Here is a 27,966-nt window from a genome sequence, read left to right on the forward strand (position 1 = left end):
CCTCAGCCCCAGGAAGCAGGCGGCAGGGCTGGCAGGCTGCAGCCTGAGTCTCAATTATTTTGACAGAGTTCTCAAGAGGACAGGGTGATCAGATCAGGAGTCCTCTGGGTTTGTAGAGCAGTGCCCACATGGAAACCTGCAGAGTGGGCCTTCTTAAAGACCGAGTGGTGCCTCCCTGCTGTGGGCACTCACACCCACTCATTCTCTCTCCTCTCTGCCCAGATCACGTGCTGTTCTACCTGCACTCCTGCCTGTTGTCCTGACCACAGTCACCATGCCTCAGGGTAAGAAGGCTAAGTTCCACACCTGTGAGAAACGCCACCAGGCTCAGCATGGCACCCAGGATCTGAGGGGCACTCAGGTCACTGCCACCACGATGGAAGCACTCTCATCTTCCTCCAGTCCTGGTCCTGGGGTTGATGCTAAGGGAAAGTCTGGTGCTAGGTCTTGTAACCATCTCAAGAGTCCTCAGGGGGCCATGGCCACCACCACTGTGCCTGCAGGTGTTTCTCCCACAAGATCATCCAAAAGATCCCTTGGGAAAATTGGGAAAAAGCAAAATTCCTCTCAACCCCCTCTCTCCAATGTGCGGTCTGGAAAACACTCACTAACCAGGCAGACAAGTCTGTTGGTGCAGTTCCTGTTACGCATGTGTAAGATGAAAAAGCCCATTAAGAAAGCAAATATGCTGAAAATCATCGATAAAAAGTACCAAAATTGATTCCTCAGAATCCTCAAAAGTGCTTCTGACAGGATGGAGGTGGTATTTGGTATTGACGTGAAGACAACACTGCCAAGCATTCTTATGTCCTTGTCAGCAAGATGAATCTCGCCCGCAATGGGATCGTGCACCGTGGCAGGGGTTTTCCCAAGACCGGTCTCCTGATGAATCTCCTCGGTGTGATCTTCATGAAGGGCAACTGTGCCCCAGAGGAAGACATCTTGGATTTCCTGGGTAAGATGAATATCTATGCTGGGAAGAGGCATTTCTTATTTGGGGAGCCCAAGAAGCTCATCACCCAAGATTTGGTGCAGCTGAAGTATTTGGAATATCGGCAAGTGCCCGGCAGTGATCCAGCATGCTATGAGCTCCTGTGGGGTCTGAGAGCACACGCTGAAGCAAGCAAGATGAGAGTCCTGGAGTTCCTGGCCAGGATTAACCATTTGGATCCCAGTGCCTTCCACTTTGGGTATGAAGAGGCTTTGAAAGATGAGGAAGAGAGGGCCCAAGCTAGCGGATGTCCCAGTGTTCCCCCAGCAGTTCCTTCCACACCTAGTGAAGCTGAGGCAAATTCTGCACTTTGTGGCTCAAGAGAGTAGTCAGTGTTCCAAGTAGTATAGGACTGGACGTCACCGAGGATTCATAGTGTAAAATACCTTGGTGTTTCTGTTCTGTATGGGGAATTTAGAAAGAAACTTGTGTTTTTAAGTTCTCTACTTTTCTAATGCTGCTCCTAAATGAAAGCTTACCTAGCTTATAATCTAAGTGTATGAATGACATCAGTCACACTTTTATTGGTCTTAAGGATAAGAGTTTTTCTGTTGTGTAAAGCAAATGGGGAAGCTTCCATCTTATTTAGTAAGCCAGTTCAAGACAAAATGGCATTGCAATATGTTATTTCCTTGAAAATATTAAAAAGTTAAGCAGTAAAATATGTGGGATCAAGAAACATAGGAAAAGTAAGATGGTATTTGGATTCCTCATGCCTTGTACTCTGTGTTTTACAAAATTATAAACAACAGTATATACTTGGTTAATTCAAAATGTAGAATTAAATTCTAATAATTTCAACCTCATGCTCACAGGCTTATTTATTCCCTAAACATGAACTGAGCCTCTGCTCATAGTAGGCTCCATGCTAGTACTTGGAGAGCTGAGAAAAAGATCTAGCCACTGACCATAAAATTACAGAGGCGAGAAGCAGCTGTCATGCAAAGGAAATGGTGACATGACAGCAGTCAAATGTGAATTCCCTGATGCAAGGGAGTGGTGGGCCTTGGGAAAATAGAAGTCCTTAAGTGGGAAGTAATTATAAGTTGTGTGCATGGCGGGCTGGATGAGGTTGTGGCAATCGTGACCAGGGACCAGGTTCTCACATGGTGGGCCGCATAGTTTAAAGACAAAGCCTGGGATGGGAAACTGCCCTTAACAGTTACAGGCACACTTCACTCTGTTGCATGTTGTGTTATTGTATTTCACAGGTACTGCTTTTCTTTTCTTTGTTCTTTTTCTTTACCAAATTGAAAGTTTGTGTCAGTCAACCTTGCTTCCAGCAAGTCTTTCGGCTCCATGTTTCCAACATCGTTTGCTCACTTCATGTCTGTGTGTCACGTTTTGATATCTCTTGCAATGTTCACACCCTCAGCAGCAAAAATAATGGACTCAGTGAAGGCTCAGATAATGGTTAGCATCTTTTTTCTTTCAGCAAAGAGGTGTTTTTATTTAAGATATCTATATTGTTCTGAGGCATAATGCTATTGCCCACTTAATAGCCTACAATATAGTGTAAACATAAGTTTTATGAAAGCACTGGGAAACCAAAAGTTTGTTGTGACTCAATTGTGATATTGACTGTCCTTCAGGGGTTGGGAACCAAACTTGCAGGATTTTCTGGTTCTCCCTGTGCTTTGGGATTGTGAGTAAATCAGACAGAAATCGCGTGAACCTGGCGTGGAATGTATCCTGTAGCTCTTGTTCCGGTGCAGGCAAGCAATGTGCAGATTAGATGTTTTATTCACGTTGCCTTCTCTCCAGAGAGTTTCTGAGAAATCAGGGTGAGGTCTCCACGGCGGCTGCAACCCTAGAGCGCACGACGCGCAGGCGCACAATCCGCCGCCGCTAGCACCTCTACCCTGGCCTCGCGCCCCTGTCGCCCTTTGTGGACGCCGGCTCGCCGGTGCAGTCGGATGCGCCGCGGCAGCCCTGGGCCCGGTTCAGAGGCTTCTGGCAGAGAGGAGGCGGCCCGCCCGGCCAGGGACCCTGCGCGAGGTGGTGGCCGGGCGAGGGGCTGCGTAGTCCCCGCCCGGCCAGGCCCAACCGGGCCCTGAACAGAGACAAGGCGGGGCATTGTTGATGCACTGACGGACCTCAGCAGCCCTGGCATGACCTCAGGGAACGGAAACTCTGCCTCCAGCATCACTGGCACTGCCCCCAAGAATGGTGGGACGCTTGTCTCTGCTGGTGGGGAATCTCAAGAAGTATGCACACGGGTTCTTGCCTGAGAAACTTCCGCAGCAGGACCATACCACCACCACTGACTCAGAGATGGAGGAGCCCTATCTGCAAGAATCCAAAGAGGAGGGTACTCCCCTCAAACTCAAGTGCGAGCTCTGTGGCTGGGTGGACTTTGCCTACAAGTTCAAGCGTTCCAAGCACTTCTGTTCCATGGCTTGTGCAAAAAGGTACAACGTGGGGTGCACCAAACGAGTGGGGCTTTTCCACTCAGACTGGAGCAAGGTGTAGAAGGTGGGAGCCACGACCCACAACCACTGTCAGGCCAGCAAAGCCAGTCTGCCGACACTTACCAAGGATACCAAGAAGCAGCCAACAGGCACCATACCCCTTTCAGTTACCGCTGCCCTGCAGCTAACACACAGCCAGGAAGACTCCAGCCGTTGCTCAGATAACTCAAGCTATGAGGAACCCTTGTCCCCCATCTCAGCCAGCTCGTCCACCTCCCGCTGGCGACAAGGCCTGCGGGACCTGGAGCTCCCTGACATGCACATGCGGGACCTGGCGGGCATGGGACACCACTTCCTGTCAAGTGAGCCCACCATGTGGTACGTGGACGATGTCTACGAATTCATCCGCTCTCTGCCAGGCTGCCAGGAAATCACAGGGGAGTTCCGTGGCCAGGAGATCAATGGGCAAGCTCTGCTGCTGCTCAAGGAGGACCACCTGATGAGTGCCATAAACATCAAGCTGGGGCCTGCCCTCAAGATCTACATGCGCAGCAGCATGCTCAATGAAGCAGGGCCAGTGGAGGGAAGGGCCCCCCCACCCCCCGCGCTGTGGGGCGTGGCTGGGGAGGAGGTCTCCGGACCTCCTTGGTGACTCTCAGGGGCCTTTCTTTCTGTGGGAGGGGCAGAGAGGTAGGTGGCACAGAAGATGGGGCTTTATGCTTGTAAATATTTGAATGCACTGGCTTCCTCCAAAGTCCCACGACTCTAGCCCCACTTTTCTTCCCCTCTTTCTGTCCCCCACTCCAGGGGGTATGTGGTCAGGCCTCCCAACCTGAGTTGGGTCACTTCCCAGGGCAGCCGTCGGGCCTGGAGAGAGGCCTCGGAAGCCCTCGCCTGCCTTCTTCCTCTTCTTTCTCGGGGCCCAGATCGCTCTTCCATTGCCAGCTTCTCCCACTTCAGCCTGTTACTGAAGCCGCCAGAAGGGTTCTCCCCCCTCACCCCTGCAGGTGGAGGGAGAGAAGCTGGGCCCGCTTTGGCCACACCTGCTAGTACAGCCACCTTAACGCTATGTGTGTGACTGTGTGGGAGCCTGGACTGACTGACAGGCCGAGAGCCCCCCTGGCATCTCCAGGTGTTTTGTAACAAACAGCCACTTAGTGCTTTGTCCTGGACTCCACTCAGCCTCGGGATGGGGAATAGGAAAAAGGGCTGCCCCGGTGCAGAGGCAGGATCAGAAAGCGATGCAGGTTAGCAGGAGATTTTCCTTTCCAGATTGTCGTGGTGTCTCTGCAGCCCTTTCCTGCACTGTGACGCCCCCTGCCCCGACTGCCCTGCTGTGTCACAGACGGCATTAAGGAAGCTGCCAGTGGGCTGGGCCAAGCTGCGCCTCCTGGTCTTGCCTGTCCACTCACCCTGAGAGCCCAGTGGTGGGGCCCAGAGAACGTCCAAGGGCGGAAGAGCTGGAGTGACCGCCGAGGTGAAGAAGGCAGCCTTCGGCCTCGGCTCCCACACTTCTTTGCTTCTGTAACTTGCTGGCAGCAGTGTGAGCTGCCGATGGAGGAGGCAGGGCAAGAAGGGCAAGGGCCGGCCTCTGATCTGCCCTGCACACTGCTTGCTCCCGGGGAAGAGTTGGACTCTCCCCAGGAGAGGGTGGGTGCCCTTCTCAGTTCGTTCTATTCCCCACTCATACCCCCAGGCAGGGTTGGAAATGAAGGACTTTTTAAACCTTTAAAAAAAAAAAATACGTAAAATCCATTCCTTCTGTGCCTTTCTCCCCTGGAGATGCCTTTCTGTGATCCTGAAGAGCTATTTTTCACCTGCAGGGAGAGGGTAGGTCCCTGGGCTGGTAGGGGGATGATCACCTTAACTGGACAGCATATATCCTCCACGCTTTGCGGTGTCATTTGAGGGCACACTCAGCCCCGGTTCAGATCCCACCTGTTCTTCATGGGTATTCCTTGGGAGTGCAAGGTTCCAGGGCCCCTTAACCTCTGAGCCTCCCCGACCCACCACTGCCGCTGGGGAGACAGGACGCTATTCGTCAGGAATACCTGGCCCACCGGAGGCAGAGCCCAGAGCTCCCCACCCTCACACACACACCTGTGGTGCGTGCGGCTCCGTGTCCAGCACCGCCCTTGGGGTAACTCTGCCTCACTCAACAGCTGAGCATTCTTTGGATGCTGGAATAGCAAACTGTTAGGAGAGTCTCTGCCTCAGGAGGCAATTGCCTAAGCCTCGAATAAAGAAGAGGCCTTCGAAACACAGGCTGCTTGTGCACTCAATTAGTCTGTAACAGAGGGGCCCAGGGAGACTGATTAGCAGGGACCTTTTAAGAACTAATACCCACATCTTGATGACAACTGCGGAAAACCTTTAAGATGTAACTACTTCCTGGAGGAAGAGGAGAAACAAACAACTGACTAGTTGACCACCCACAGGATGGAGCTAGGACTTGGGAAGTCTGGTCTGCAGAAGGTCAGGAATGGCTAGCCAGACCAGGGCCAGCATGGGACCCTGGGCTGAGGGGGAGTGGGGATGGTCCCCCAGGAAGACCCCCATATTGCCCACCCCACTCCAGGGCAGGGGAGTGGGCCACTGTGGCCCGTGCAGCTTGGCGAGTCCATGCTGGACCTCGACTTTCGCTTTCTGGAAGACAAAGCCAGGCCCAGCCAGAGTCTGTCCTTGTATGTGAGGTGGGAGAGGGAGCTGAAACTCCTGAAAGAGGATAGGGTGGATCTGCAGGGTTGACTGACACAGGTAAATACACCCCTGCTGTCTCTTCACTCTGGGTGGAAGGCCTCAGTCTGAAGGGTGCTTCCTTCAACATATATTCGCTCCTGATGTTCATGCCTTACATAGAATTTTGCAAAACTTTTGATTGTGACCGACAGTTTGTTCCCCACACTCATATATGTACTGAGATGTATGTAACTGAAGCAAAACAGAATAATACCTACCCTGATGTATAAAAATAAAAAAAGAAATCAGGGTGACAGTCCTCTGAGGTGGGATGATGCCCAGAATCCGCTAGAATGGCACACTCTTTCCTCGCTGGGCATAACTGTCAGCTTTTAGGTTGTGAATATTTTTTAAATCTACAGTTCCTTCTCATTCACCCTCCCATAGCCCCTGGCAACCACCACTCTACTGTCTGTTTCTTTGACTTAGACCATTTTAGATTCCTCATGTAAAGGACATGCAGTATTTGTCCTTCTGTGTCTGGCTTATTTCACTGTACCATAATGTCCTCTAGATTTATCCACGCTGTCATGACTAGAGAGGTTAGCTTCTTTTTAAGGCTGAATGATATTCCATTGTATGTATATTTTACTTATTTATCCATTCATCTGTCACTGGACAGGTAGGCAACTTCCCTGTCATGACTATTGTGAGTAGTGCTGCAGTGAACATGGGAGTGCAGAGCGCTCTTCAAGGTCCTGATTTCAGTTCCTGTGGATAGTAGTGGAATTGCGGAAAGTATTATGTGATATTTTTGATTTTTTGACGAACCCCTATACTGTTTTCCATACTGGCTGTACCAATTTACATTCCTACCAGCAGTGTTGAATGTGTATAGTTTACTAAGAAACTTGCAAACTGTCTTCCAAAGTGGTTCTCCCATTTTGCATCACCACCACCAAGGAATGAGAGTTCTTGTTGATTCATATCTTTACCAGCATTTGGTGTTTTCAGTCCTTTGGATGTTAGCCATTCTGAAAGGCATGTCGTGGTATCTGCTTGTTTTTTTTTAATTTGCAGTTCCATAATGGTATATGATGTGGAGCATCTTTTCATATGCTTGTTTGACATCTGTGTTTCTTCCTTGGTGATGTATCTATTCCTATCTTTTCTCCATTTTTTATTAGATGTTAGTTTTCTTCTTATGAATTTTAAGAATTCTTTGTATATTTTAGATTAGAGCTTTCATCAGATATATCTTTTGCAAATATTTTCTCCCAGACTATGGCTCATCTTGTTCTCTTGATGGTGTATTTTTACAGAGCAGAAGTTTAAAGAGAATGGAATCTAGCTTATCAATTATTTCTTTCACGGATCCCCATCACTTTTTTCTTTGATGATCTTTTGTTGATCGATTGATTTGCTATGTGGCACATGGGATCTTAATTCCCCAACCAGGGTTTGAACTGACACCCCTTGCACTGGAAGCACAGTTTGTGTGTGTGTGTGTGTGTGTGTGTATGTGTGTGTGTGTGTTGAGGAATAGCAAATTAACAATATTGTGACAGTTTCAGGTGGACAGTGAAAGGACTCAGCCATACATATGCACATGTCCACTCTCCCCCAAACTCCCTTCCCATCAATACTGCTACATAACACATAACCAAAATAATTAAGAGTGATAAATAAAGGAGACAAATAGATAATGCTCAGTAACCATATGGTAATCTGCATGTGCAAAATCAGATACCCTCAAGTGATCAAGGGCTTACAAGATTATCTGGTGCTATCCTTCTATGTAGAAAGTAAATATTTTATTATTTGTACTAAAAATATTTTTTTCAATTTATTCTTTGGCTGTGCTGGGTCTTAGTTGTGACACTCAGGACCTTTGCTGCCATGTCTGCAGGCTCTTTAGTTGTGGCATGTGAGATATTTAGTTGTGGCACATGAACTCTTGGTTGTGATATGTGGGATCCAGTTACCTGACCAGGGATTGAACCCAGGCCCCCTGCATTGGGAGCACAGAGTCTTAACCATTCAACCAACAACAGGAGGGTACTGAAAGTAAAGATTTTTAAACTGCCCTAAATCCGGCGGCTCAGATAGCAAAGAATCTGCCTGCAATGCAGGAGACCTGAGTTCAATCACTGGGTTGGGGAGATCCCCTGGAGGAGGGCAACCCACTCCAGTATTCTTGCCTGGAGAATCCCCATGGACACAGGAGCCTGGCAGGCTGCAGTCCATGGTGTTGTAAAGTGTCAGATATGACTGAGCAAATAAGCAGACACCCTAATCTGGCTGAAGAGAAGGAATATATCAGCTCTTTTTCTCTGACAGCATAACATCTTTCCTGAGTTCCTTGATTTCTGCTGCATGTTCCTAATCTTAGATTACTTTTGGGACCAAGACCTGTTTTCTCCAACATTTTCTAGAGGTTAACTGTTCAATGTCTGTAGGAATATGCATTTCCCAGGAAGCCTTTAATCAAGTGAAAGATGCTGATATGGGAACCTCCATGAAGGAGGGTTGAGGAGACAATCACTGCTGAATAGAGTGGTCATCCAAAGACTAAGAAGAGGAATATTAGATCAGTAGAAGGCAGAGACCCAGGTTGTAGTAGATGTAGATTGTTGAGCAAAAGGAATCCGAAAGGACTAGAGTTGCATGCCCACTGTCTGTTCTCAGAGGCCCTGATGGACTACGATCACATGAGCATCACCCTGACTTCCCACTTGGAATTCTCAGGAGACTAGGACCTTGATGTAAGACAAGCAGCTTCATAAAAATAGAGAGTGGAGTTACAGGATTCGTCATGAGTCAATGTGAGGACCTGAAAGTGAATGCATGGTAGCACACACTATAAAAGGAGGCCCTGGAAAATCGCTGATGCTGTGGTCCCCAGGAAGCGCTGGGCACAGATGTCAGGTTGATTTCAGTCTGGGAAGTCTCAGCGAGGTGAGGCCTTTGTCTAATAGGATCTGCCTGTTTCGCAGAGGGACGGACCTGAACCCAAGAAGGACCTCACATGCGATGCTGAGTGTTAGACAGGACCCCTGGAGAGGGAGCCAAACAGATTTCTGTAAATTCTTAGCCCTGAGAGACCCAGAAGAGCTACTTCTGAGTGGCCCCCTCATTTAACCTGTGTGATCTTAGGGAGGACAGGGCCTCCTCTAGCAGAATCGGACCCCAGATCTGCAGAGGGGGGCATCTTGACCATAACTGGACTTAAGGTGAGGACCATCAGTGCTAGTGAGAGGGTCTCTTCCCCTACGAAGGAGGCTCACAGAGTGGCGCCCCCTCCTGACAAGCAGAGATGCTCAGAGCAGCACCCTGACTCCCGACACTAGGGACTTGGGAAGGCGAGGGCTTCGTTTGGGAGCTGGAGGACTCGGGTTCATAGAAGGAGGTGTCCTGGGCTCTGATACACTGCACAAGGAGGACCCAGGGCTGGATGAATATTGAGCTACCGGGTTTCTGTAGCGCCCCGCCCCCGCCTCCTGCCCCTGCCCCGCCCCTAGGAGACCCCACGTACGAACGTATGCAGGGCTCTTCTTTTCCGCTTCCGAGGCGAGGAGCGCGACTGGTAGCTGCAGCGTCTGTTCAGCGGAGATTGTGTGCTGGACTCGTCCGGAGCCAAGGTGAGGACCTGAATGTAGCTGAAGTGAATTTCCCAAGCCCTCCCTGTAAGAAAAGTGACCCAACCGCATCCCACCCCTGCAATCTGCAGTGTAACATGCCCTCTCCCGAGTTGCGGGCCGAGGAGCCATCTTGTTGCCACGTGGAGGGTCGGTGGCGGCTCGGGCGGCTTTGTTGAAAGAGGATGGACTCTTTATGCGTTGGAAGTGGTATTTGCCCTCAACAGGTGAAAAGATGGGGCTTTCAGTGCTCACAGGGCTATCTCCTTCCAAAGTGGTGGCTGCACAGAAGCCATTCCTGCCACCAATGGCTGCAGTGCCGCGCAGTAGTGGCCCCCAATCTTTTTGGCACTGGGGGACCGGTTTCTTGGAAGACAATTTTTGCATGGGGTGGGGTGCAGTGTGGGATGGGGTGTGATGTGGTGGACAAAGGAGGGTGGGGTGGCATGAGGGTAGGGTAGGGTAGGCTAAAGGGATGGTTTCAGGATGCTTCAAGCGCATTACATTGTTTACTTTATTTCTGTTATTATTACATCCCCTCCCGCTCAGATCATTAGGCATTAGAATGGGAAGGTTTGGACCCCTACCATAGGGGTCCAAATTACCATAGAGTAATTCAGGCTGAGAGAACCCGTCATTTTTGCATGGTGTGTGGGAGCTGGCGGGCGTTGTGGATAAGGGACGTTCAGGTAGAGAAAGGCCTTTATATAAAAGGATATGGACCTAGAGGGTATTATGTATGTTAAGTGAAATGAATCAGAGAAAACGAAATACTATATGATTTCACTTCTGTGAGGAATCTGAAAAACAGAAACAATTGTAGAAGCAAGAGAGAAAAAACATGGTTGATGGGGGTTAGGGTTAGGGGTGTGGGGGAGAAGAGAAATAGGTGAGAAAGGTTAAGATGTAACTACCAGTTACATAATAAAAAGCAATGGGTGTGAAAGGTAAATAAATAAAGACATAGAATGATAGATAAGGTAACCCATTAGGCTTAGGGAGGAGTCTCAGCCTTAGAAGGAGTCAAGCTAGGACCTTCAGTGCTAGTCAGCAGGCTGGCATCCAAGCGGATTGCTGCACTAAGGAGCAGCCCCGCTCTCAGATCTGGGCATCCCCAAACAAGGTAGCTGGATATGGAGCCCCCAGCATCTCCTCCAGGCACTCAGGGAGGTGAGAGCTTTGCTCTGGGGCATGCAGACTCGGGTCAGCAGAGGGAAGACCCCAAACCCTACCCAAACTGGAGGCCAGAATCCTGAGTGAGGACTGAGGGAGCCCCTGACTCCAGAACTGGGGCAGGGGGTGGGGGTTGAGAGTGCTGCCATGGTGGTTAGCAGCATAGCCCCAAATAATTTTTGGTGGAATGTGTCTCACTCTGTCAGCTTGCGTCCGGGAAAGGTGAAGACATTTCACAGGGTCTTGGGCTCAGGTCTGCAGAAGGCAGAGTCCCAGAAAGGATGCGGTGTCGAGGGAAGATCCATACACGGTGGAGATAGCCACATCTGATGCCCCCTCAGGTGTCAGCCCTGGGGGCCCCAGGGAAGAGCTGGCCAGTTCTGGTGCCCCTGACTTTTTCCTGTGGGGTCCGAGGGAGATGAGGGCCTTGGTTTCAGGTCTGCCTGCCCAGGTTAGGAGAAAACGAGGAGTCCTAGGCCGTGAGAGATGTTGAAGCACCAATTCTATGTGAGGAAGGAGACAACTGACTCCCCCAGAACAGAGGAGCCCACACAGAGTGCCACCTCTGCCGTCGCCCTGGGAAGCCGGGTTAGAGCTCTCAGGCAGAGATGCCCTCTCATTTTCTCCAAGGATGGTTTCAGGGACATTCAGGTTTGACGCTGATGGGTGAGGCCTCATTCAACATAGGGAGGAAGCCCGGTTCCTAAAAGGAGTCACAGTGGTAACACTGAATGAACATGCGAGAACCCCACCCAGAAGGAAGTGAACCACATAGTCGCATCACTCCTCTCAGACCTGGGAGACCCAGCATGGGGATCAGATGACCCCCACTTGCTTCTGCCCAGAGCCTCGCAGGGAGGTGAGGAACCTCGTTGATGGGGGTATGGGTTCAGGTCCTCCACTGGAGCATTTGCAGCTAGTACCAGGAGCCCAGAAGAGGACCTAAGAATTGAGGGACCATCCAGCTACCCCGTGACAACAGAGGGCAGTGCAGAATCTCTTCCTGACTGTCTGCATCAGGAGTCCACACACAGGTATAGCTAGACATCGGGAAAATGTCACTGCTTTCTAGTGGGTCTCAGGGAGATGGGGGACTTAGTAGGAGGGGAGAGATCTCAAGAAGAGACAGAGATTTCCTGGTCTTGCCAGGAGTCACAGAGTCATGATAAGGACCCAGAGAGATGACTTAGATGAGCACCTACCCAAAGCAGTGGGGGCCTGCAAAGTCCCAGTCCCTGTCTGCCCTGGGGCACCTCAGGCAGAGATTGCCAGATGTCACCCCTCACTTTCAGCCCCAGGAACTCAGGGAGATGTGGGCCTTGATCTGAGGCCAGAAAACTCAGTGTGGACTAAGGGAGGAACATAAATCACATCCAAGTAAGGACGAAAGGGGCCAGTGATGACAGAACAGTGAAGTCCCACAGAGTCCAGCCCCTGCTGCCATCCCAGGGAGGTCAGGGACAGGGATGACTAGAGGTGGCTCACACTTTCTTTCACCTTGGGAACCTCAGCATGCTCAGGTCAGCAGAGGGAGAATTTCTAACATTTTCCAGGACTCACAGAGAATATGCTGAGGACTATGGGAAACTCCCAGAATTCCTCGCACTGTCACTCCTTGGTGCCCCCAGGCATACATGGCGGGCAGAAGTGTGCCTCACTCACAGCTAACAGGGAAGTGAGCGTCTTAGTCTAATGAGTCAGCAGAGGAAGGAATCTTAGACTCTCCCCTGAGTAAAATCTGGGGACCTTGCATGAATAGCACCCATTACAGGGCCTCAACCTCCTGCTGCAGTTCTTCAGGCCCCAGAGACCATGGGTGGTAGGGCCAGGTAAGGCCACCCTGGCTTTCCCCATTCGATCTTAGGGAGCTGTTGGCCTTGCTGTGAAGAAAGGTCCTCAAGCCAGGAGAGAAAGGAGCCCCCAGATTCTCCCAGGAGTCAAAGTGGGGACTGCAAATGAGGACTGAAGGTAGCACGCTCCCCCTTGCAGCTAATCAAACGAACACTAGAGTCTTGCCTGATACTCCGCTGAGGCCCCTCATTTCTTTGTGTCATTTCTAAGGGAGATGAGGTTCTTCACCTGAAGGGGCAGCACCAGAGGCAGGAGGGAGGGGCCCACACCCTTGGTGTTGACAAGATGAGGACCCTGAATGGTGGAGAACTGAGTTCAGGACAGAGCAGGCCCCCAGAACTGCCAGTGCCATCCACCCCTACAGTGTCCACGACTTGGCTCCTTCTCATGGGTCCCAGGGAGCTTTGAGGTGTCACCTTTCAAGCAGCACATGGCAGGGGTCCCAGCCCCACTAAGAGCTGATGTGACAGTTGTGTGTGTGAAAGAAGGGACCCAGAAAGGGCCCCACTCCCAGGATCTTCTGTCATTGGAGGCAGCCACAGGCAGGCTGTGGCCTGAGGCTGGCATGCTCTCACTTCTTACACAGGGTTCTCAGGGGATAGGCTGACCAAGAACAAGAGGCCAGCGGTTCCTGGAGTAGGGCTCTCAAGGAAAGGGGCAGAGCAGCCTTATTCCCTCCATGCTGAAGGAGCTCATCCACTCATCTTCCCTTCTCCAGGTTCCAGCATCACCTACTTGCCTGCCTGCTTCCCTGCCCGCTGTGCCTGCTGATAGTCATGCCTCGGGGGCAGAAGAGCAAGCGCCGTGGGTGTGAGAAACGCCGCCTGGCACGCATGGGGACCAAGGATCTCGGGAATGCTCAGGCTGCTGCCACCCCCACCCCTACTTCTGGGAGTACGCCCCCAGGCTCCCCACCTGCCGGTGCGGGCCAGAAGCCTCAGGGAGCTGCAGCCACTAGCTCTCCTGTTGCAGGGGCTTTACGCCCAAGATCTAAAGCACGTGGCGGGGGCCAAGTTGAGGAACGTGAAAATTCTTCCCGGGCCTCAACCTCTGCTAAGACCGCTCCTCTAGATCCTCTGACCGAGAAGGCAGGAGCGTTGGTCAATTTCCTGCTTGATCAGTTTAAGATGAAAGAGCCCATTAGGAAGATAGATATGCTGAATCTTTTTCACAAAAGGTACAAGACACGCTTCCCCGAGATCCTCAGGAGAGCAGCTAAATGCATGGAGCTGTCATTCGGTCTTGAATTGAAGGAAGTCAAGCCAAATGGTTACTCCTACACCCTGGTCAGCAAGATAGGCCTCATCAGTGATGACGTGCTGAGAAGCAGCTGTGAGGTGCCGAAGAATGGGCTTCTGATGCCTCTGCTGAATGTGATCTACGTGAATGGCAACCGCGCCTCTGAGGCTGATGTCTGGGAGTTCCTGAATGTTCTGGGCATCTATGATGGAAAGCAGCATGTAATCTTTGGGGATCCCAGGAAGCTCATCACGGAAGAGTGGGTGCAGCAGAATTACCTTGTGTATCGTCAGATTCCCGACAGCGATCCCCTGAGCTATGAGTTCCTATGGGGCTCAAGAGCCTACGCTGAAACCAGCAAGATGAAGGTGCTGGAGTTTTTGGCCAAGATCAGTAGTACCATCCCCAGTGCTTTCCCGTTCCATTATGCTGAAGCTTTGGGAGAAGAGAAGAGATCCCGAGGCAGATCTCTAGTTAGGTCTCGTGGTGCTGCCAGGGCCACTGCCCGCTCCAGGGTCCCACCCAGAGATCCGTCCAGTGCCCAGTGAGTTCTCAGGCGGCAGCTTCACTTTGTTTGACCAATACTGCCAACCTTTCAAGAAGTGAGAGGCTAAAGTAGGGCTGGAAATGTCAATACGTATCTTCTTTGTGTTCCTGTTTTACACTATTACCTTTCAAACGTTGTTTCATTTCCTAGCATGTTTGTTTAGATTCAGAATCCAAATTTACGAATGACATGGATCACAGATTTGTTGTTGTCTGTCAGATCTAAGAGTAAGAGTTTTGGTACTGTGTAGTGTAATTCAGAAAATCCTTCATCTTTGGGGATCCAGAACAAGATAACATAGCTTTGGAATAGTAATTTTCTTGGAAATGTGGAAGAATGTTGTAGTTTTAAAACAGATGAAAATCAAGTAAGCTGTAGTCAAGTTTTGATTTATGTTATTCACCTTTGTCTCTCTCTCTATAACATTCAGTAGTACCCTTAGCGATATATTTAGATGTTGTTAGCTTATTCAAGAATGCTGATAAAAACAATAAGAAACTACATTCCTTGCTTGGTGGCTCCTTTATTCCCATCTTTACTTGAGCATCTGCTCTTCAGAAGGTTCTGTGCTGGTGGGGGTGATGCAAAGATAAAGGAGACCCTGTACCTGCCTGTAGATGTCTTGTGTATATGAGCAGTGATTCCATAAGGAAGGTGGTGTGATGATCTAAGACAAGTGACAAAAATCAGGGAGGATGCTGGGGAGGGAGTTGGGATGAGAGCAGTGAGGTATAAATTCTCTCAGCCTTTATTCTCTTAAACCAAAACTTTGAGGTTTGGTATTTTGGCCAAGGTCAATGGTAACATCCCCAGTGCCTTCCTACCCGATTATGAAAAGGCTCTGAGAGAGGATGACGAGAGAGCCCGAGCTGCAGTCAGGGTTTATAGTCCTGCCAAGGCCAGTGTGTTGCTCCAAAGTCACATCTAGCAGTCCCTCCAGCCCCTAGTCAGGTCTGAGGCAACTATTTCACTGCGTTCGACCAACACTCCCAGCCTTTTAAGTAGTGAGAGGCTAAGGTGGGGCTGGAAAGCTAATCATAATATACATCTTCTTTGTCTTCCTGTTCCTTCCTGGGAGGTCATTTTAAGTTGGCTGCGTGGTGGGCTGGATGAACCTGTGATAATGGTGAGCCGGGCCCAGATCCCCAGATGGTGGGCCTCAAAGTTGGGAGGCTGAGACAAATGAGAAGCTTCCCTGAACGGTTACCCTGAGATTGTGAGTCAACCAGAGGGAATCTCCACCTGGGGGAAAGAACAGAAGGTGTCCAGTGCTCCTGCCCCAGTGCAGGTGAACACAGTCCACAAACCAGGTGTTTGATGCATATTACTCTCTTCTTTGTGATGGGATGTTGAGACGTCACCGTACTGGCACTCTGGGCCCTGAACGGAAGAAGCCCCAGCACACTCCAAACATGAGGGTATCTCGAGTGTAATCTAGTAGACCTCCTGAGCGGGGCTAGATTTTAGTGGTGGTGAAATACATGAAAATCGGGGTGTTTTGTCGGGAGGGCTTTGGGAGGCAGGGGAATTACTGGTCCTTGACACACATTCTATAAGGTTTTGCATTGCATCCTGGTAAAACACTTGCCTCTAAATTCAATAACATATTCTCTGATAGAGAAAATTTACTTAGGATTACTTGTTTAGTTGCTAAGTCGTGTCTGACTCATTGTGGGCCCATGGACAGTAGCCTGGCAGGCTCCTCTGTCCATGGAACTTTCCAGGCAAGAATACTGGAGTGGATTGCCAATTCCTTCTCCAGGGGATCTTCACAACCCAGGGATTGAACTGACATCTGGTTGTCAGGTAGATTCTTTACCACTGAGCCACTGGGGAAGCCCTGCAGTTTCTTGCTAAGCAGAAGTTTGATTGACTTAGCTTTCTTTGTTTAGAAGACCACATAGTCTCTAGTTTCTCCTGGGTAAAGAAAAATTCCCATAGATGAAGGTAGAAATTCCCATAGATTTTCTTCTGGTGTGAAAATAAGCATCATAAGGCCTAAACATTGCCAGCTGCATTGCCAGGTGCTTTGCACAAGCTACATATGTTCTGATACTTCTGTTAGACAAGGCTTATCAAATTCACTTAGCAGACAAAGAACTTCTATTCTCCAGGCTGATAAAGTGATGGAACTGAGTGTAGAGCCTGGTCTGAATTGCTCTAGAGTCCATAATGCTTCACTCCTCCCAGTCTGAGGCTGACATATTGTCAGTTCATTTCTCTTCACACTGCCTGGTCACAATCCCCCTGCCTGGCCGTGATCCCCCTCGCTATGGGGGGATACGAGAGCACTCCTGTGGGGTCTGAGAGCCGCTATGGAAACCAGCAAGGTAGAAGCCCTGGAGTTTTTGGCCAAGGTCAACTATACTGTCCCCACTGCATTCCTGCCCCCATTATCAGGCGACTTGGAGAGAGGACGTAGAGAGCACTGGAGCCAGGGCTGCAGCCAGGGCTGGCACTTCTACCTCGGGCAGTGATGGCCCTACTGTGGCCAGTGCCCAATCCATGGCCGCATCCAGCCACTCGTCTCACCTCTAGTGTGGTCTGAAACTGTTCTTCACTTTGTGATCAGAAAAGCCTGTCAACCTGTGTTCCTGATATGCGTCAATAACTTTTTGACTTATCCTTTTCTTGCGGGGGGTGAGGCGGTAATTTTCAAGTGATTTTCTTTTCAGTACTAAGTTTATTTAGATTCAGATCATAAGCTTATGAATGACATGGGGTCACACACTTATTGCTGTTTACCAGACTTAGAAATAAGAATTTTGCTTTCTGAAATACAAACTGAAAAGTTTTAAATCATCTGTGTGATCCAGAGCAAGATTACATGGCATTGGAATAGGGGTATCCTTGGTAATGTGAAAAACCCCACACTAAGATAGGATAAGAAGAGAAAAAAAAATTAAAGTGGTTCAGTTATGGGTCTAGCTTACTGTATTCAGTCTCTCATTCCTAAATTTCAAAGATACATATCTTTTAAATTTAGAAGCATATATAACTTTTGCATTTATGATATACTTAAATTATTAAAGAAAATGTGGGTTTATGAAAATGTAAATTGATGCAGCCACTATGGGAAATAGTATAGATGCTCATAAAAAAATTGAAAATAGAACTACCATGTGATCTGGCAAGTCTACTCCTGGAAATTTAGCTGAAAGAAATGAAGCCAACACCTGGAAAAGATATCTGCACCCCCCATGTTCATTGAAACATTATTTACCATAACCAAGTTATGAAAACAACATAAGTGTCCATTAATGGATGAATGGATAAAGATAATGTCACATAGACACACACACACACACACACACACATACATTCATCATCACTCAGATATTATTTAGCCAATAAAAGAAAAAAAGGAAATCTGGCCATTTGCAGTAACACAGTTGCACCTTGAGGGCATTATGCTAAGTGAAATAAGTCAGACAAAGACAAATACTATATAATCTCACTTATGTGTGAAGATTTTTGAAAAATGAACTCACAGAGAATAGATTAGTGGTTGCCGCAAGTGGGGGTTGGAGGATGGATGACATGGGTGTACGTGGCCAAACGGCATAAACGTTCACAACTTTCATGTACAAAATAAAGAAGTCCTGGAGATATAATGTACAGCATGGTGACTAGTTAATCATTGTTGTTGTTAAGTCGCCAAGTGGTTTTCTACTCTCTGGAACCCCATGGATTGTAGCTTGCCAGCCTCCTCTGTCTAGGGAATTTTCCATGCAAGGATACTGGATTCAGTTGCCATGTCCTTCTCCAGGGGATCCTCCCGACCCAGGAATCAAACCCTCATCTCCTGCATCAACAGGAAGATTCTTTACTGCTGAGCCACCAGAGAACCCCATAGTTAATAATACTGTATTGTATATGTGAAAGTTCCTGGGAGAGTAGATTTTTTTAAAGTGAGGTATAGTTGATGTGGGCTTCCCTGGTGGCTCAGATGGCAAAGAATCTGCATGAAAGGCAGGAGACCTGGGTTCAATCCCTGGGTCAGGAACATCCCCTGAAGAAGGGAATGGTTACCCACTCCAGTATTCTTGCCTGGAGAATTCCATGGACAAAGGGGCCTGGTATGCTACAGTCTATGTGGTCAAAAAGAGTTGGACAAGACTGAGCAACTAATACTTTCACTTCATTTTCATAGTTGATGTACAATATTTTATAAATTACAGATGATTAACAAAGTGCTTCACAGTCTTTAAAGGTTATGTTCCATTTACAGTTATTATAAATATTGGCTATATCCCCTTTGTTGTACAATATATCCTTGTTGCTTATTGTATACATCCTAGTTTGCACCTCTTAGTCTTCTGTCCCTGCCCTTCACCTCCTGCTTGCCACTCCCCGCTGGTAACCACTAGCTTGTTCTCTATATCTGTGAGTCTGCTTCATTCCCCTAGTCTTTTATTTTTTAAATTCTCCATGTCAGTAGTATCATACAGCATTTGTCTTCCTCTATCTCACTTATTTCATTAATACCGTCCAACTATTTACTAATTAATAGCATAATACCCTCCAACTCCATACATGTTGTTGAAAGATTGCAAAAGTTCATTCTTTTTAATGACTGAGTAATATTCCATTATGCGTGCACACACACGCGTGTGTGTGTGTAGGTTGTATACATATAGATTACTTTTGTACCTTGGCAAATTTCAGTAATGCTGCTATGAACATTGGAGTGCATGGAATTTTTGAATTAGTGGATTTTTTTTTTTCATTTTAAACAGTAATTTAAAGTCTATTCAAGCTTTAATGCAGGTTATTCTGACTTTAAGTTAGCATTACATGGCATACTTCTGAGTCCATTCCTGAAAAATTCTGTTGTACTCAACTCTGTCTGTTTTATAGATCTCTGCAACCTCTGGCACTGGGGAGGGGGTCATTGGGGTTCGGAACACATAGCAGGGAGCAAATGGATACCAGAACTGTAGAAATCATGGAAGCAAGAGACCACAGTGATCTTAGAGTAGCGAACCTAGTGCTGCCATTAGTGTTCATGTCTGGATGATAAATTCTGTTGCAAATGCACCCTTAGGTAGTGTGAAGGGGTAGTTTTTAGGGAAATGAATTGGCACAGAGAATACACTGCCTCAGTACGGGCTGCCGTTCTTTTTCATAATTGTGGTTTCCCAGTGAAATGTATCATCCCCAACTGGACCTGTAGAATATTGTGCTGGAGGGTCCCTGCCCACCTCACTAAGTTCCTTATTAATCCATTTCAGCGCCACAGTCTGTGCTTTTTGCCTGACTCCTCACTATCAGTGTGTGAAGGTCCGGCCAAAACTCCTGACTATCTGGTGGCTGGGAAGGACTACCTCTTCATCTCACACTGGCTCTGCCAGACACAGGTGCCTTCTTAATAAACAGGGAGGTTGGACTGGGGTGGGGTCACTGGCAGAGAGTAGATGAGGCTGGAGGGGAAGGGGAGACGAGCAGTGGAAACCCTTAGACTCAGACAAGCATCGAGTACCTGACGGAGACCATCCAAATTAGGGGGTCCTTTTTTTTTTTTTTTTTTTCAGATACACACCCGGGAGTGGGTTTTCTGGGTCATTTGGTAGTTCTCTTTTTAGATTTTGAGGACCCTCCTTACTGTTATCCATGGTGGCTGCACCAATTGACATTCCCACCAACAGTGTACAGATCTTGTGCACATGCTCGCCAACATTTGTTACTTCTGTTCCTTTTGGATGATAGCCCTTCTGATAGGCATAAGATAATACCTCATTGTGGTTTAAATTTGCATTCATATGATGATTAATGATGTTGAACATCTTTTCACGTGCCTCTCGGCCATTTGTATGTCTTCTTTGGAAAAATGTGTATTTAAGTCTTCTGCCCATTTTTTTAATTCTTTTTTTAAACTGTTGAGTTATGTAAGCTGTTCATATATTTTGGATATTAACCCCTTATTGGTTATATCATTGGCAAATATTTTTTCCCATGTAGTAGGTTGTCTTTTCATTTTGCTGATGGTTTCCTTTGCTGTGCAAAAGTTTTTACCTTTAAATACATCTCATTTATTTATTTTTGCTTTTATTTTCCTAGCATTAGGAGACAGATCCAAAAAATATTATTATGAATTATATCAAAGAAAGTCCCACTCATAGTGCCTTCTAAGAGTTTTATAGTTTCCACTCATATTAGGTCTCTAATCCATTTTCAGTTTATTTTTGTATATAGTGTTAGAGAATGTACTAATCTCGTTCTTTGACAGCAACATGTCAAAGAATAAGATTAGAGCCTAAACACAACTTGGTATTATCAGAAAACTAAATATGCTTTTACATTTGAGCCAGTAATTAGAGTTTTCAGAAAGTAACCCTGAAGAGACATCCACAACCATATGAAAATGCTTACATATCCATGAACATGTTAACTGAAGGAACATGATATATATCCACAGAGTGGAGTACTATACAGCTATAAAAAATAATGAGCATGATCTTTGTAAACTAATATGGAGTGCTTCCATGATAGATATAGATATATAAAAGAATGTGGGAGTTTGGGGCTAATGTCAATGATACCAAGTGCAGTGCCTTCGCATCCTGGTATGAAGAGGCTTTGAGAGCTGAAGAAGAGAGAGCCAGAGCCAGAGCTGCAGCCAGGGCTCCTGCGGTGCCAGGACCAATGCAATTTCCAGAGCATGTCCAAAGCTCCTCCCACCCCTGGTGAAGTCTGAGCAGATACTTCACATTGCATTTCAAGAAAGCAAGCAATCTTCCAACTAGCAGAGTGCCAAGGTGTTTCTCATGGAAACACAGCATATAATGTATTTGTGATCCTATACAATATGCAAAAATTAGAGGTTTTTCTTTTTTCTGTTTTTAAATGTCATTCCTTTTAATTAAAGACGTGTTTAGCTTCAGAGTCTAAGTATACTAATGGCACAGCTCCCCCTTGTACTGCAGATTATCAAGTTGAAAAATAAGAATTTTCATAATACATAGCACAGATTGAAATCCTTGAATCATTTCTTGTCATTCAGAATAAGAAAACAGGATACTGAAATATGGATTTTTTTGCAAAAATGGAAATTATTCCACAGTGAAGTCTGTGTGATTATCAGATACAGAAAAAAAAGTCTTGAGAGGTATTCACTTCTTGGTTTGTTTTATTCCTTATAGTCTTTCTTTATAAAACTGAAGTGTATGTACCTGGATTGGCTTAGCTTATTTAAGAATGTGGGAGAAGTGAAAACCCAGTAAACTTTACTTCTTGCACACTTTCACTGTAATTCTTCAAATAGCAATTTAGCATCTGTTCTTTGGAGGCTTCTGAGTAGTATTGGGGATGCTAAGAAAAATAAACCGAACCATTTCCTATAGAATTCTAGAGTCTAAGAGAACAATTCATATAAAGTAGCTTGTGAACAAAGATCTAGGGGCCCAATGAAAATGAGGTGTAAGGAGGTGAGGGGATTGAGGGCTTCCTCATGAGGAGTCTAGTGTAAATACACTGAGGCAAGGCACTTGGAGACTTTAGGACAATAAATGTCCCTGGGAGGTAATTTTAAGTTAGGCTACATGTTGAGCCCACCAGGGAGGCTGTGGAAACACTAAATAGAGGCCAGACCCTCAGATGGTGGGTCTCAAAGTTGAGAGACTTAAGACTGGAATGGAACAATTCCTGAACAATTACTTTTCAATTATCAGGCTTCCCAGGCCGCTCAGTGGTCAAGAATCCACCTGCCAATGCAGGACATGTGGGTTCATTCCCTGGATCAGGAAGATCCCCTGGAAGAGGAAATGGCTACCCCATCCAGTATTCTTGCCTGGAGAATCCCATGGACAGAGCAATCTGTTCAGTCCATGGGATAGAAAAGGGTCACACACGACTGAGTGACTAAACAGCAACACGAGTAGACCAGAGAGAAATCCCCCCCGGGGAGGGGATGGAATGTGCCCTGTGCTCCTGTCCCAGTGCCCGTGAACACAGTGCACAACCTAGATGTTTCATGCACATCATCTCCAAGGAGATTCTGTGAAATAAAAGTAATAGTAGAATGAAACCGGAAACTCAGAAGCCAGTGGGCTGACACTGTGCTGTGAGTCGTGGAAACAGAGCTTATTTTATTGAAAGAGCATTCCATTCAGCGGTTTTGGCTGTGTTGATAATTCCACAAAGTGTATGAGATGAGTATATTATAGGTGATGTGATGGTGAAATTGATGAAGGTAGGGGCTTATTTTATTTAGTTACTTATTTATTTGGCTGTGCTTGGTCTTATCTTTGGAATCCAGGATCCTTGATCTTCCTTGCACCCTGAGAGTTCTTTAGTTCCAGGATGAGGAATGTTTTAGTTCTGGTATATAGGATCTTTAGTTGTGACATGTGAACTATTACTTGTGCTGTGTGGGGTCTAGTTCCCTGATCAGGGGTGGAACCCAGGCCCCCTGCATTTGGAGCACAGATTCTTAGCCACTTAGCTACTGGGCCACTAGGCAACTCTCTAGGAGTTGTTTAAATGAAAGCGCAGCTTGGAAGAAAGAGTGAGTTTTAGAACCAAATTCTAGATTATTTGAATTTTATTCAGTTAAAAAACTACACCCACACTCAAAATATGATGTAGTAGTGGAAATGAAAGATTCTTTCTAAACAGCATTTTGGACTGATTTGGTGTTTCATGTCCGAGAATGCCACAGATTCTCTGACATCTCCTGGATTTAAAAGATTCCTCAGGGTCGGTGGTATCCTCCAGGATGAAAATGATCATACTCATAGTAAAAACAGATATTGTGTAAAGTCCAGTGTGGTCCAGGCCAGTGTGCCAGGTGCTTTAGCTACATGCCACTAGCCCTACAAAAGCCACTTCACCGGAGGCTCCCCGAGTTTGGGGATGGACCCAAGTCCACACAACTGATAAGAGACAGAGCTGGGACTAGAGTGCTGGTCTGAATTTAACCACAGCATGTACCCTTCCACTTGTCCCGGCCTGAGGTGCTCATGAGTCAGTTAATTCACTGTGTTTTAGCACTCCAACATGTATCTTGAGTGACAGAAAGAGAGACACTGTGACGAAAACACTGGGATGAAATACATAGCCAAGGCAATACAAACACCAAAATAATTAAGAGTTGTGAATAAAGGAGAGAAGGAGATAATGCTCAGTTAGCAAATGATCACCTGCATGTGGAAATTCAGACACCTTCAAGTGATCGAGGGCTTACAAGATTATCTGGCGCTATCCTTCTATGTAGAAAGTAAACATTTTATTTGTTTTAATTAAAAATAGTTATTTCTATTTATTTTCTGACTGCTCTGGGTCTTAGTTTGGACACTTGGAATCTTTGTTGCCACGTGCAGGCTCTTTAGTTGTGGAATGTGAGATTTTAGGTGTGGCACGAGAACTCTTAGTTGTTGGATGTGAGATTTTTAGTTGTGGCATGTGGGATCAAGTTACCTGACGAGGGATCAAACCTAAGACCCCTTCATTGGGAGCGCATAACCACTGGACCAACAGGGAGGTGCCGAGAGTAAATATTTTAGAACTACCCTAAATCTGGTGACTCAGATGGTACAGAATGCGCCTGCAATGCAGGAGACCTGGGTTCGATCGCTGGGTTGGGCACAATCCCTGGTGGAGGGCATGTAACACACTTCAGTATTCTTGCCTGGAGAATCTGCATCGACAGAGGAGCCTGGGGAGCTACAGTACATGGGGTCACAAAGAGTGGGACATGACTGAGTGATTAAGCACACACCCTAAATCTGGCTGAAGAGCAGGAATATATCACCTCTATCTCTTTGACATCATAACATCTGTCCTGAGTTCCTTAATTTCTGCTGCATTTTCCTAATCTTACATCACTTTTGGGACTGAGACCCATTTTCTCCAAGATTTGCTAGAGGGTAACTGCTCACTGTTTGTAGGAATATGCATTCCCCAGAAAGACTTTAATCTAGGGACAGAAGCTGATACGGGAACCTCCATAAAGGAGGACGAAGGAGACAATCACCCCTGAATATAGTGGTCACCCAAAGACTAAGAAGAGGAATCTTAGCTCAGTAGAAGGAGCAGTCCCAGGCTGTGGTAGATGTAGTGAGGATGCTAAGCAAGAGGAATCGGATGGACTCAAGTTGCATCCCCACTGTCTATTCTCAGAAGCCCTGATGGACTAGGATCACATGAAGATCATCCTGACTTCCAACTTGGAATTCTCAGGAGACTAGGACCTTGATGTAAGACAAGAAGCTTCATAAAACAGAGAGTAGAGTTACAGGATTCGTCATGTGTCAATGAGAGGATCTGAAAGTGGACTCACAGTAGCACACACTATAAAAGGAGGCCCTGGAAAATCACTGATGCTGTGGTCCCCAGGAAGCTCTGGGCACAGATGTCAGGTTGATTTCAGTCTAGGAAGTCTTAGCGAGGTGAGACCTCTGTCTAATACAATCAGCTGCAGTTTCGCAGAGGGAGGGACCTGAATCCAAGGAGGACCTCACATGCAATGCTGAGTGTTACTGAGGACCCCTGCAGAGGGAGCCGAACACAATTCTGTAAATTCTTAGCCATGAGAAGCCCACAGGAGCTACTTCTGAGTGGTCCACTCATTCAACCTGTGTGATCTTAGGGAGGGCTGAGTCTCCTCTAGCCAGATCAGAACCCAGATCTGCAGATGGGGGTTTCTTGACCATAACCAGACTTAAGGTGGGGACCATCAGTGCTAGTGAGAGGATCTCTCCCCCAACGAAGGAGGCTCACAGAGTGGCAACCCACCTGACAAGCAGAGATGCTCAGAGCAGAGCTGGGCTCCCAGCACTAGGGACTTGGGAAGGCTAGGGCTTTGTTTGGGAGCTGGAAGACTCAGGTTCATAGGAGGGGGCATCCTGGGCTCTGATACACCGCACAAGGAGGACCCAAGGACGGATGAATATTGAGCTACTAGTGTTCCCATAGCGCGCTGCCCCTGCTGTCATCCCTGGGAGACCCCACGTAGGACCTTATGCAGCTCTCCTCCACTTCCGCTTTGAAACCCAGCAGATCGACCGGTAGCCGCGGCGACCGTATGGCAGAGACTTAGTGTTCAGGACTCGTCCGGAACCAAGGTGAGGACCTGAATGGAGCTGAAGGGACTTTCCCAACCCTCCCAGTAATAAAAGTGACCCATCCACATCCCACCCCTGTGATATGGCTCTTAAGAGTCCCTCAGAGCTATCGGCTGAATGTGGTCTAGAGTGTCTCAGGCGAAGGCGTTGGTCTGTGGGGGTAGGCCCGGATTCTACCCCCGGAGGAGCTCTAGGACCTAGATGAAAGCCCTGAGGGCTGATGAGCAGACTTCGACACCGCCAAGGGGGCCACACTGAGCGGCCCCCCTATACTGGGCTCTAGGATGCCCCGGGTAGAGCTGCCCAACTGTGGTGCCCCCTGGTGTCCACTGGAGGTGGTTTGGGGGAAGTGAGAGCCTTGCTGTAATGGAATAAACCGAGTTCAACAAAGGGACCTAGTCCCCAATATTAATGGCTGTGACGCTGAGTGAGGATGGAGGCTCCTCCCATAAGAAATGGAGTCACATAAGGCGCCAGTCCTATTTTGAGGACTGGGAGAATCAGGCGTTTTGACATGACACTTCCTGGGACATCTCAGGGAAGTGAGAGACCAGGTCAGTGGGGGCAGCCTCAGGTTAACAAGGGAGGGTTTCAGGTGTCCTGGTGGATGGTGAGAACCTTGGAGGCTGTGGATGTTCCACACCACGTCATTCGGACCACATCTCCCTGTCGTCATCCCTGGGAGACCTCAAGAATACGTGTCTGTCCCCACTGCAGGCTAATGGGGAAGTAAGGGTCTTGGTCTGAATGGAGTGGTCAGCAGAGGGAGAAACCTTAGACCCTGTCATGAGTCAAATGTAGAGCTTGGTTGCTTCTGTGTCCTTGCTATTGAAAATAGTTCTGCAGTGAAGACGAGTACAAGTGTCTTTTTCCATCCCCATTTCCTCAGGGTATATGCCCACTAGTGGGATTGTTGGCTCATGTGGTAGTTTTATTCCTAGTTTTTGTAAGCAGAGTGAATTAAGTCATAGGGAGGAAAGCCAATATCATATATTAATGCATATGTATGGAATCCAGAAAGATGGTACTGATGAACCTATTTACAGGGCAGCCAGGAGATGCCGACATAGAGAACAGACTGGTGGACCCAGTGGGGGAAGGAGAGGGAGGGGCAGATTGAGAGAATTACATTGAAAACATGCACATTACCATATGGAATATAGATAACCAGTAGAAAGTAGTTTTATGACCAGGGAGCTCAAAGCCAGCACTCTGATATCTTAAGAGGGGTGTGACGTGGGAGGGAGTTTCAAGATGGAGGAGACATAAGATATACCTATGGCTGATTCATATTGATGTGTGGCAGAAACTGGTACACTATTATGAATTAATATTGTAAAAAAATTATTTTCAAAAAGACGTATAGGAGAAAACAGAAGCCAAAAAATATTTTAGACCTTGAATTGGGATCTTGTGAGGGTTCACAGGGACATCAACCTGCCTGCACCAGATTTTGGTCTCAGGAGACCGTGTTTGGTAAGATATGGTCATCTTCACTTCCTGCTTTTGGGACACAGAGTGATTGGCTTTTACTATCAAGCAGTCATCACTTCAGGAAAAAGTTGAGCTTCTCTACTGCTACTGCTAAGTCTCTTCATTCCTGTCCGGCTCTATGTGACCCCATAGATGTCAGCCCCCAGGCTCTCCCGCCCCTGGGATCCTCCAATCAAGAACACTGGAGTGGATTGCCATTTCCTTCTCCAATGCATGAAAGTGAAAAATGAAAGTGAAGTTGCTCAGTCGTTTCCGACTATTAGCGACCCCATGGACTGCAGCCTACCAGGCTCCTCCATCCATGGGATTTTCCAGGAAAGAGTACTGGAGTGGGGTGCCATTGCCTTCTCCGAGCTTCTCTACTGGGAGCTCAATTGATGAACCTGAATGAGGACTCAGTGCATCCATCCCAACCCTCGGATTTCAGCCCAGGAAATCTCAGGGAAGGGCTGTGAGGCTGAGCCCCTTCTATACTGTTCTATACGAAGTCTACAGGAGGGGAAATGTCTAGTCTGAAGGTGCAGACACCAGTCCACAAATGGATAATGGTGCCCAACGTTTTAAGGAGCCAAGGTAAGGACCTTGAATGATGATCCCAGTGAACTCAGGATAGAAAACACCCTAATGAGCTCTCATTACTGGTTATCTGTCTCCTGGCAGGGAGGTGGTATGAGGCATTCCTTCACTTACCTGTGGATCATGGGGAGGTCTAAAGTGTCTACATCAGAGTAGCAGAGGGAAGGGTGCCAAGGCTCCGCCAGGACTTGACGTGATAATACTGAAGTAGAACTTAGAAAACCCCACTGCTGGTACCTGCTGTAACCTCAGTAAATCCAAAGCAGGGCTGAGAGGATGCAGAGGAAAAGTAAAGCCTCGGTTC

General features: G+C 47.5%; 1 protein-coding gene and 3 pseudogenes across 1 annotated transcript; 3 read left to right on the forward strand and 1 right to left on the reverse strand.

The window, feature by feature from the left end:
• The first annotated feature begins 232 nt into the window (after nt 1–232).
• LOC113887762 lies at nt 233–1,785 on the forward strand (annotated as a pseudogene).
• An 891-nt stretch (nt 1,786–2,676) lies between these two features.
• On the forward strand, nt 2,677–4,054 carry LOC113887993 (annotated as a pseudogene).
• A 9,411-nt stretch (nt 4,055–13,465) lies between these two features.
• Nucleotides 13,466–15,002, forward strand: LOC113887538 (melanoma-associated antigen B1-like). Its single transcript, XM_027534715.1, has one exon. It carries the CDS (start codon nt 13,520–13,522, stop codon nt 14,528–14,530), a length of 1,011 nt encoding a protein of 336 aa, XP_027390516.1. The 5' UTR covers nt 13,466–13,519; the 3' UTR covers nt 14,531–15,002.
• A 4,320-nt stretch (nt 15,003–19,322) lies between these two features.
• Nucleotides 19,323–27,787, reverse strand: LOC113887994 (annotated as a pseudogene).
• Nucleotides 27,788–27,966: the final 179 nt, after the last annotated feature.

Source organism: Bos indicus x Bos taurus, chromosome X (genome assembly GCF_003369695.1).
Source record: "Bos indicus x Bos taurus breed Angus x Brahman F1 hybrid chromosome X, Bos_hybrid_MaternalHap_v2.0, whole genome shotgun sequence".
Classification (NCBI taxonomy): domain Eukaryota; kingdom Metazoa; phylum Chordata; class Mammalia; order Artiodactyla; family Bovidae; genus Bos; species Bos indicus x Bos taurus.

What these genes read in the sequence shown, in the direction of transcription:
- LOC113887538 (XM_027534715.1), top strand. Translation starts at nt 13,520, where the DNA reads ATGCCTCGGGGGCAGAAGAGCAAGCGCCGTGGGTGTGAGAAACGCCGC.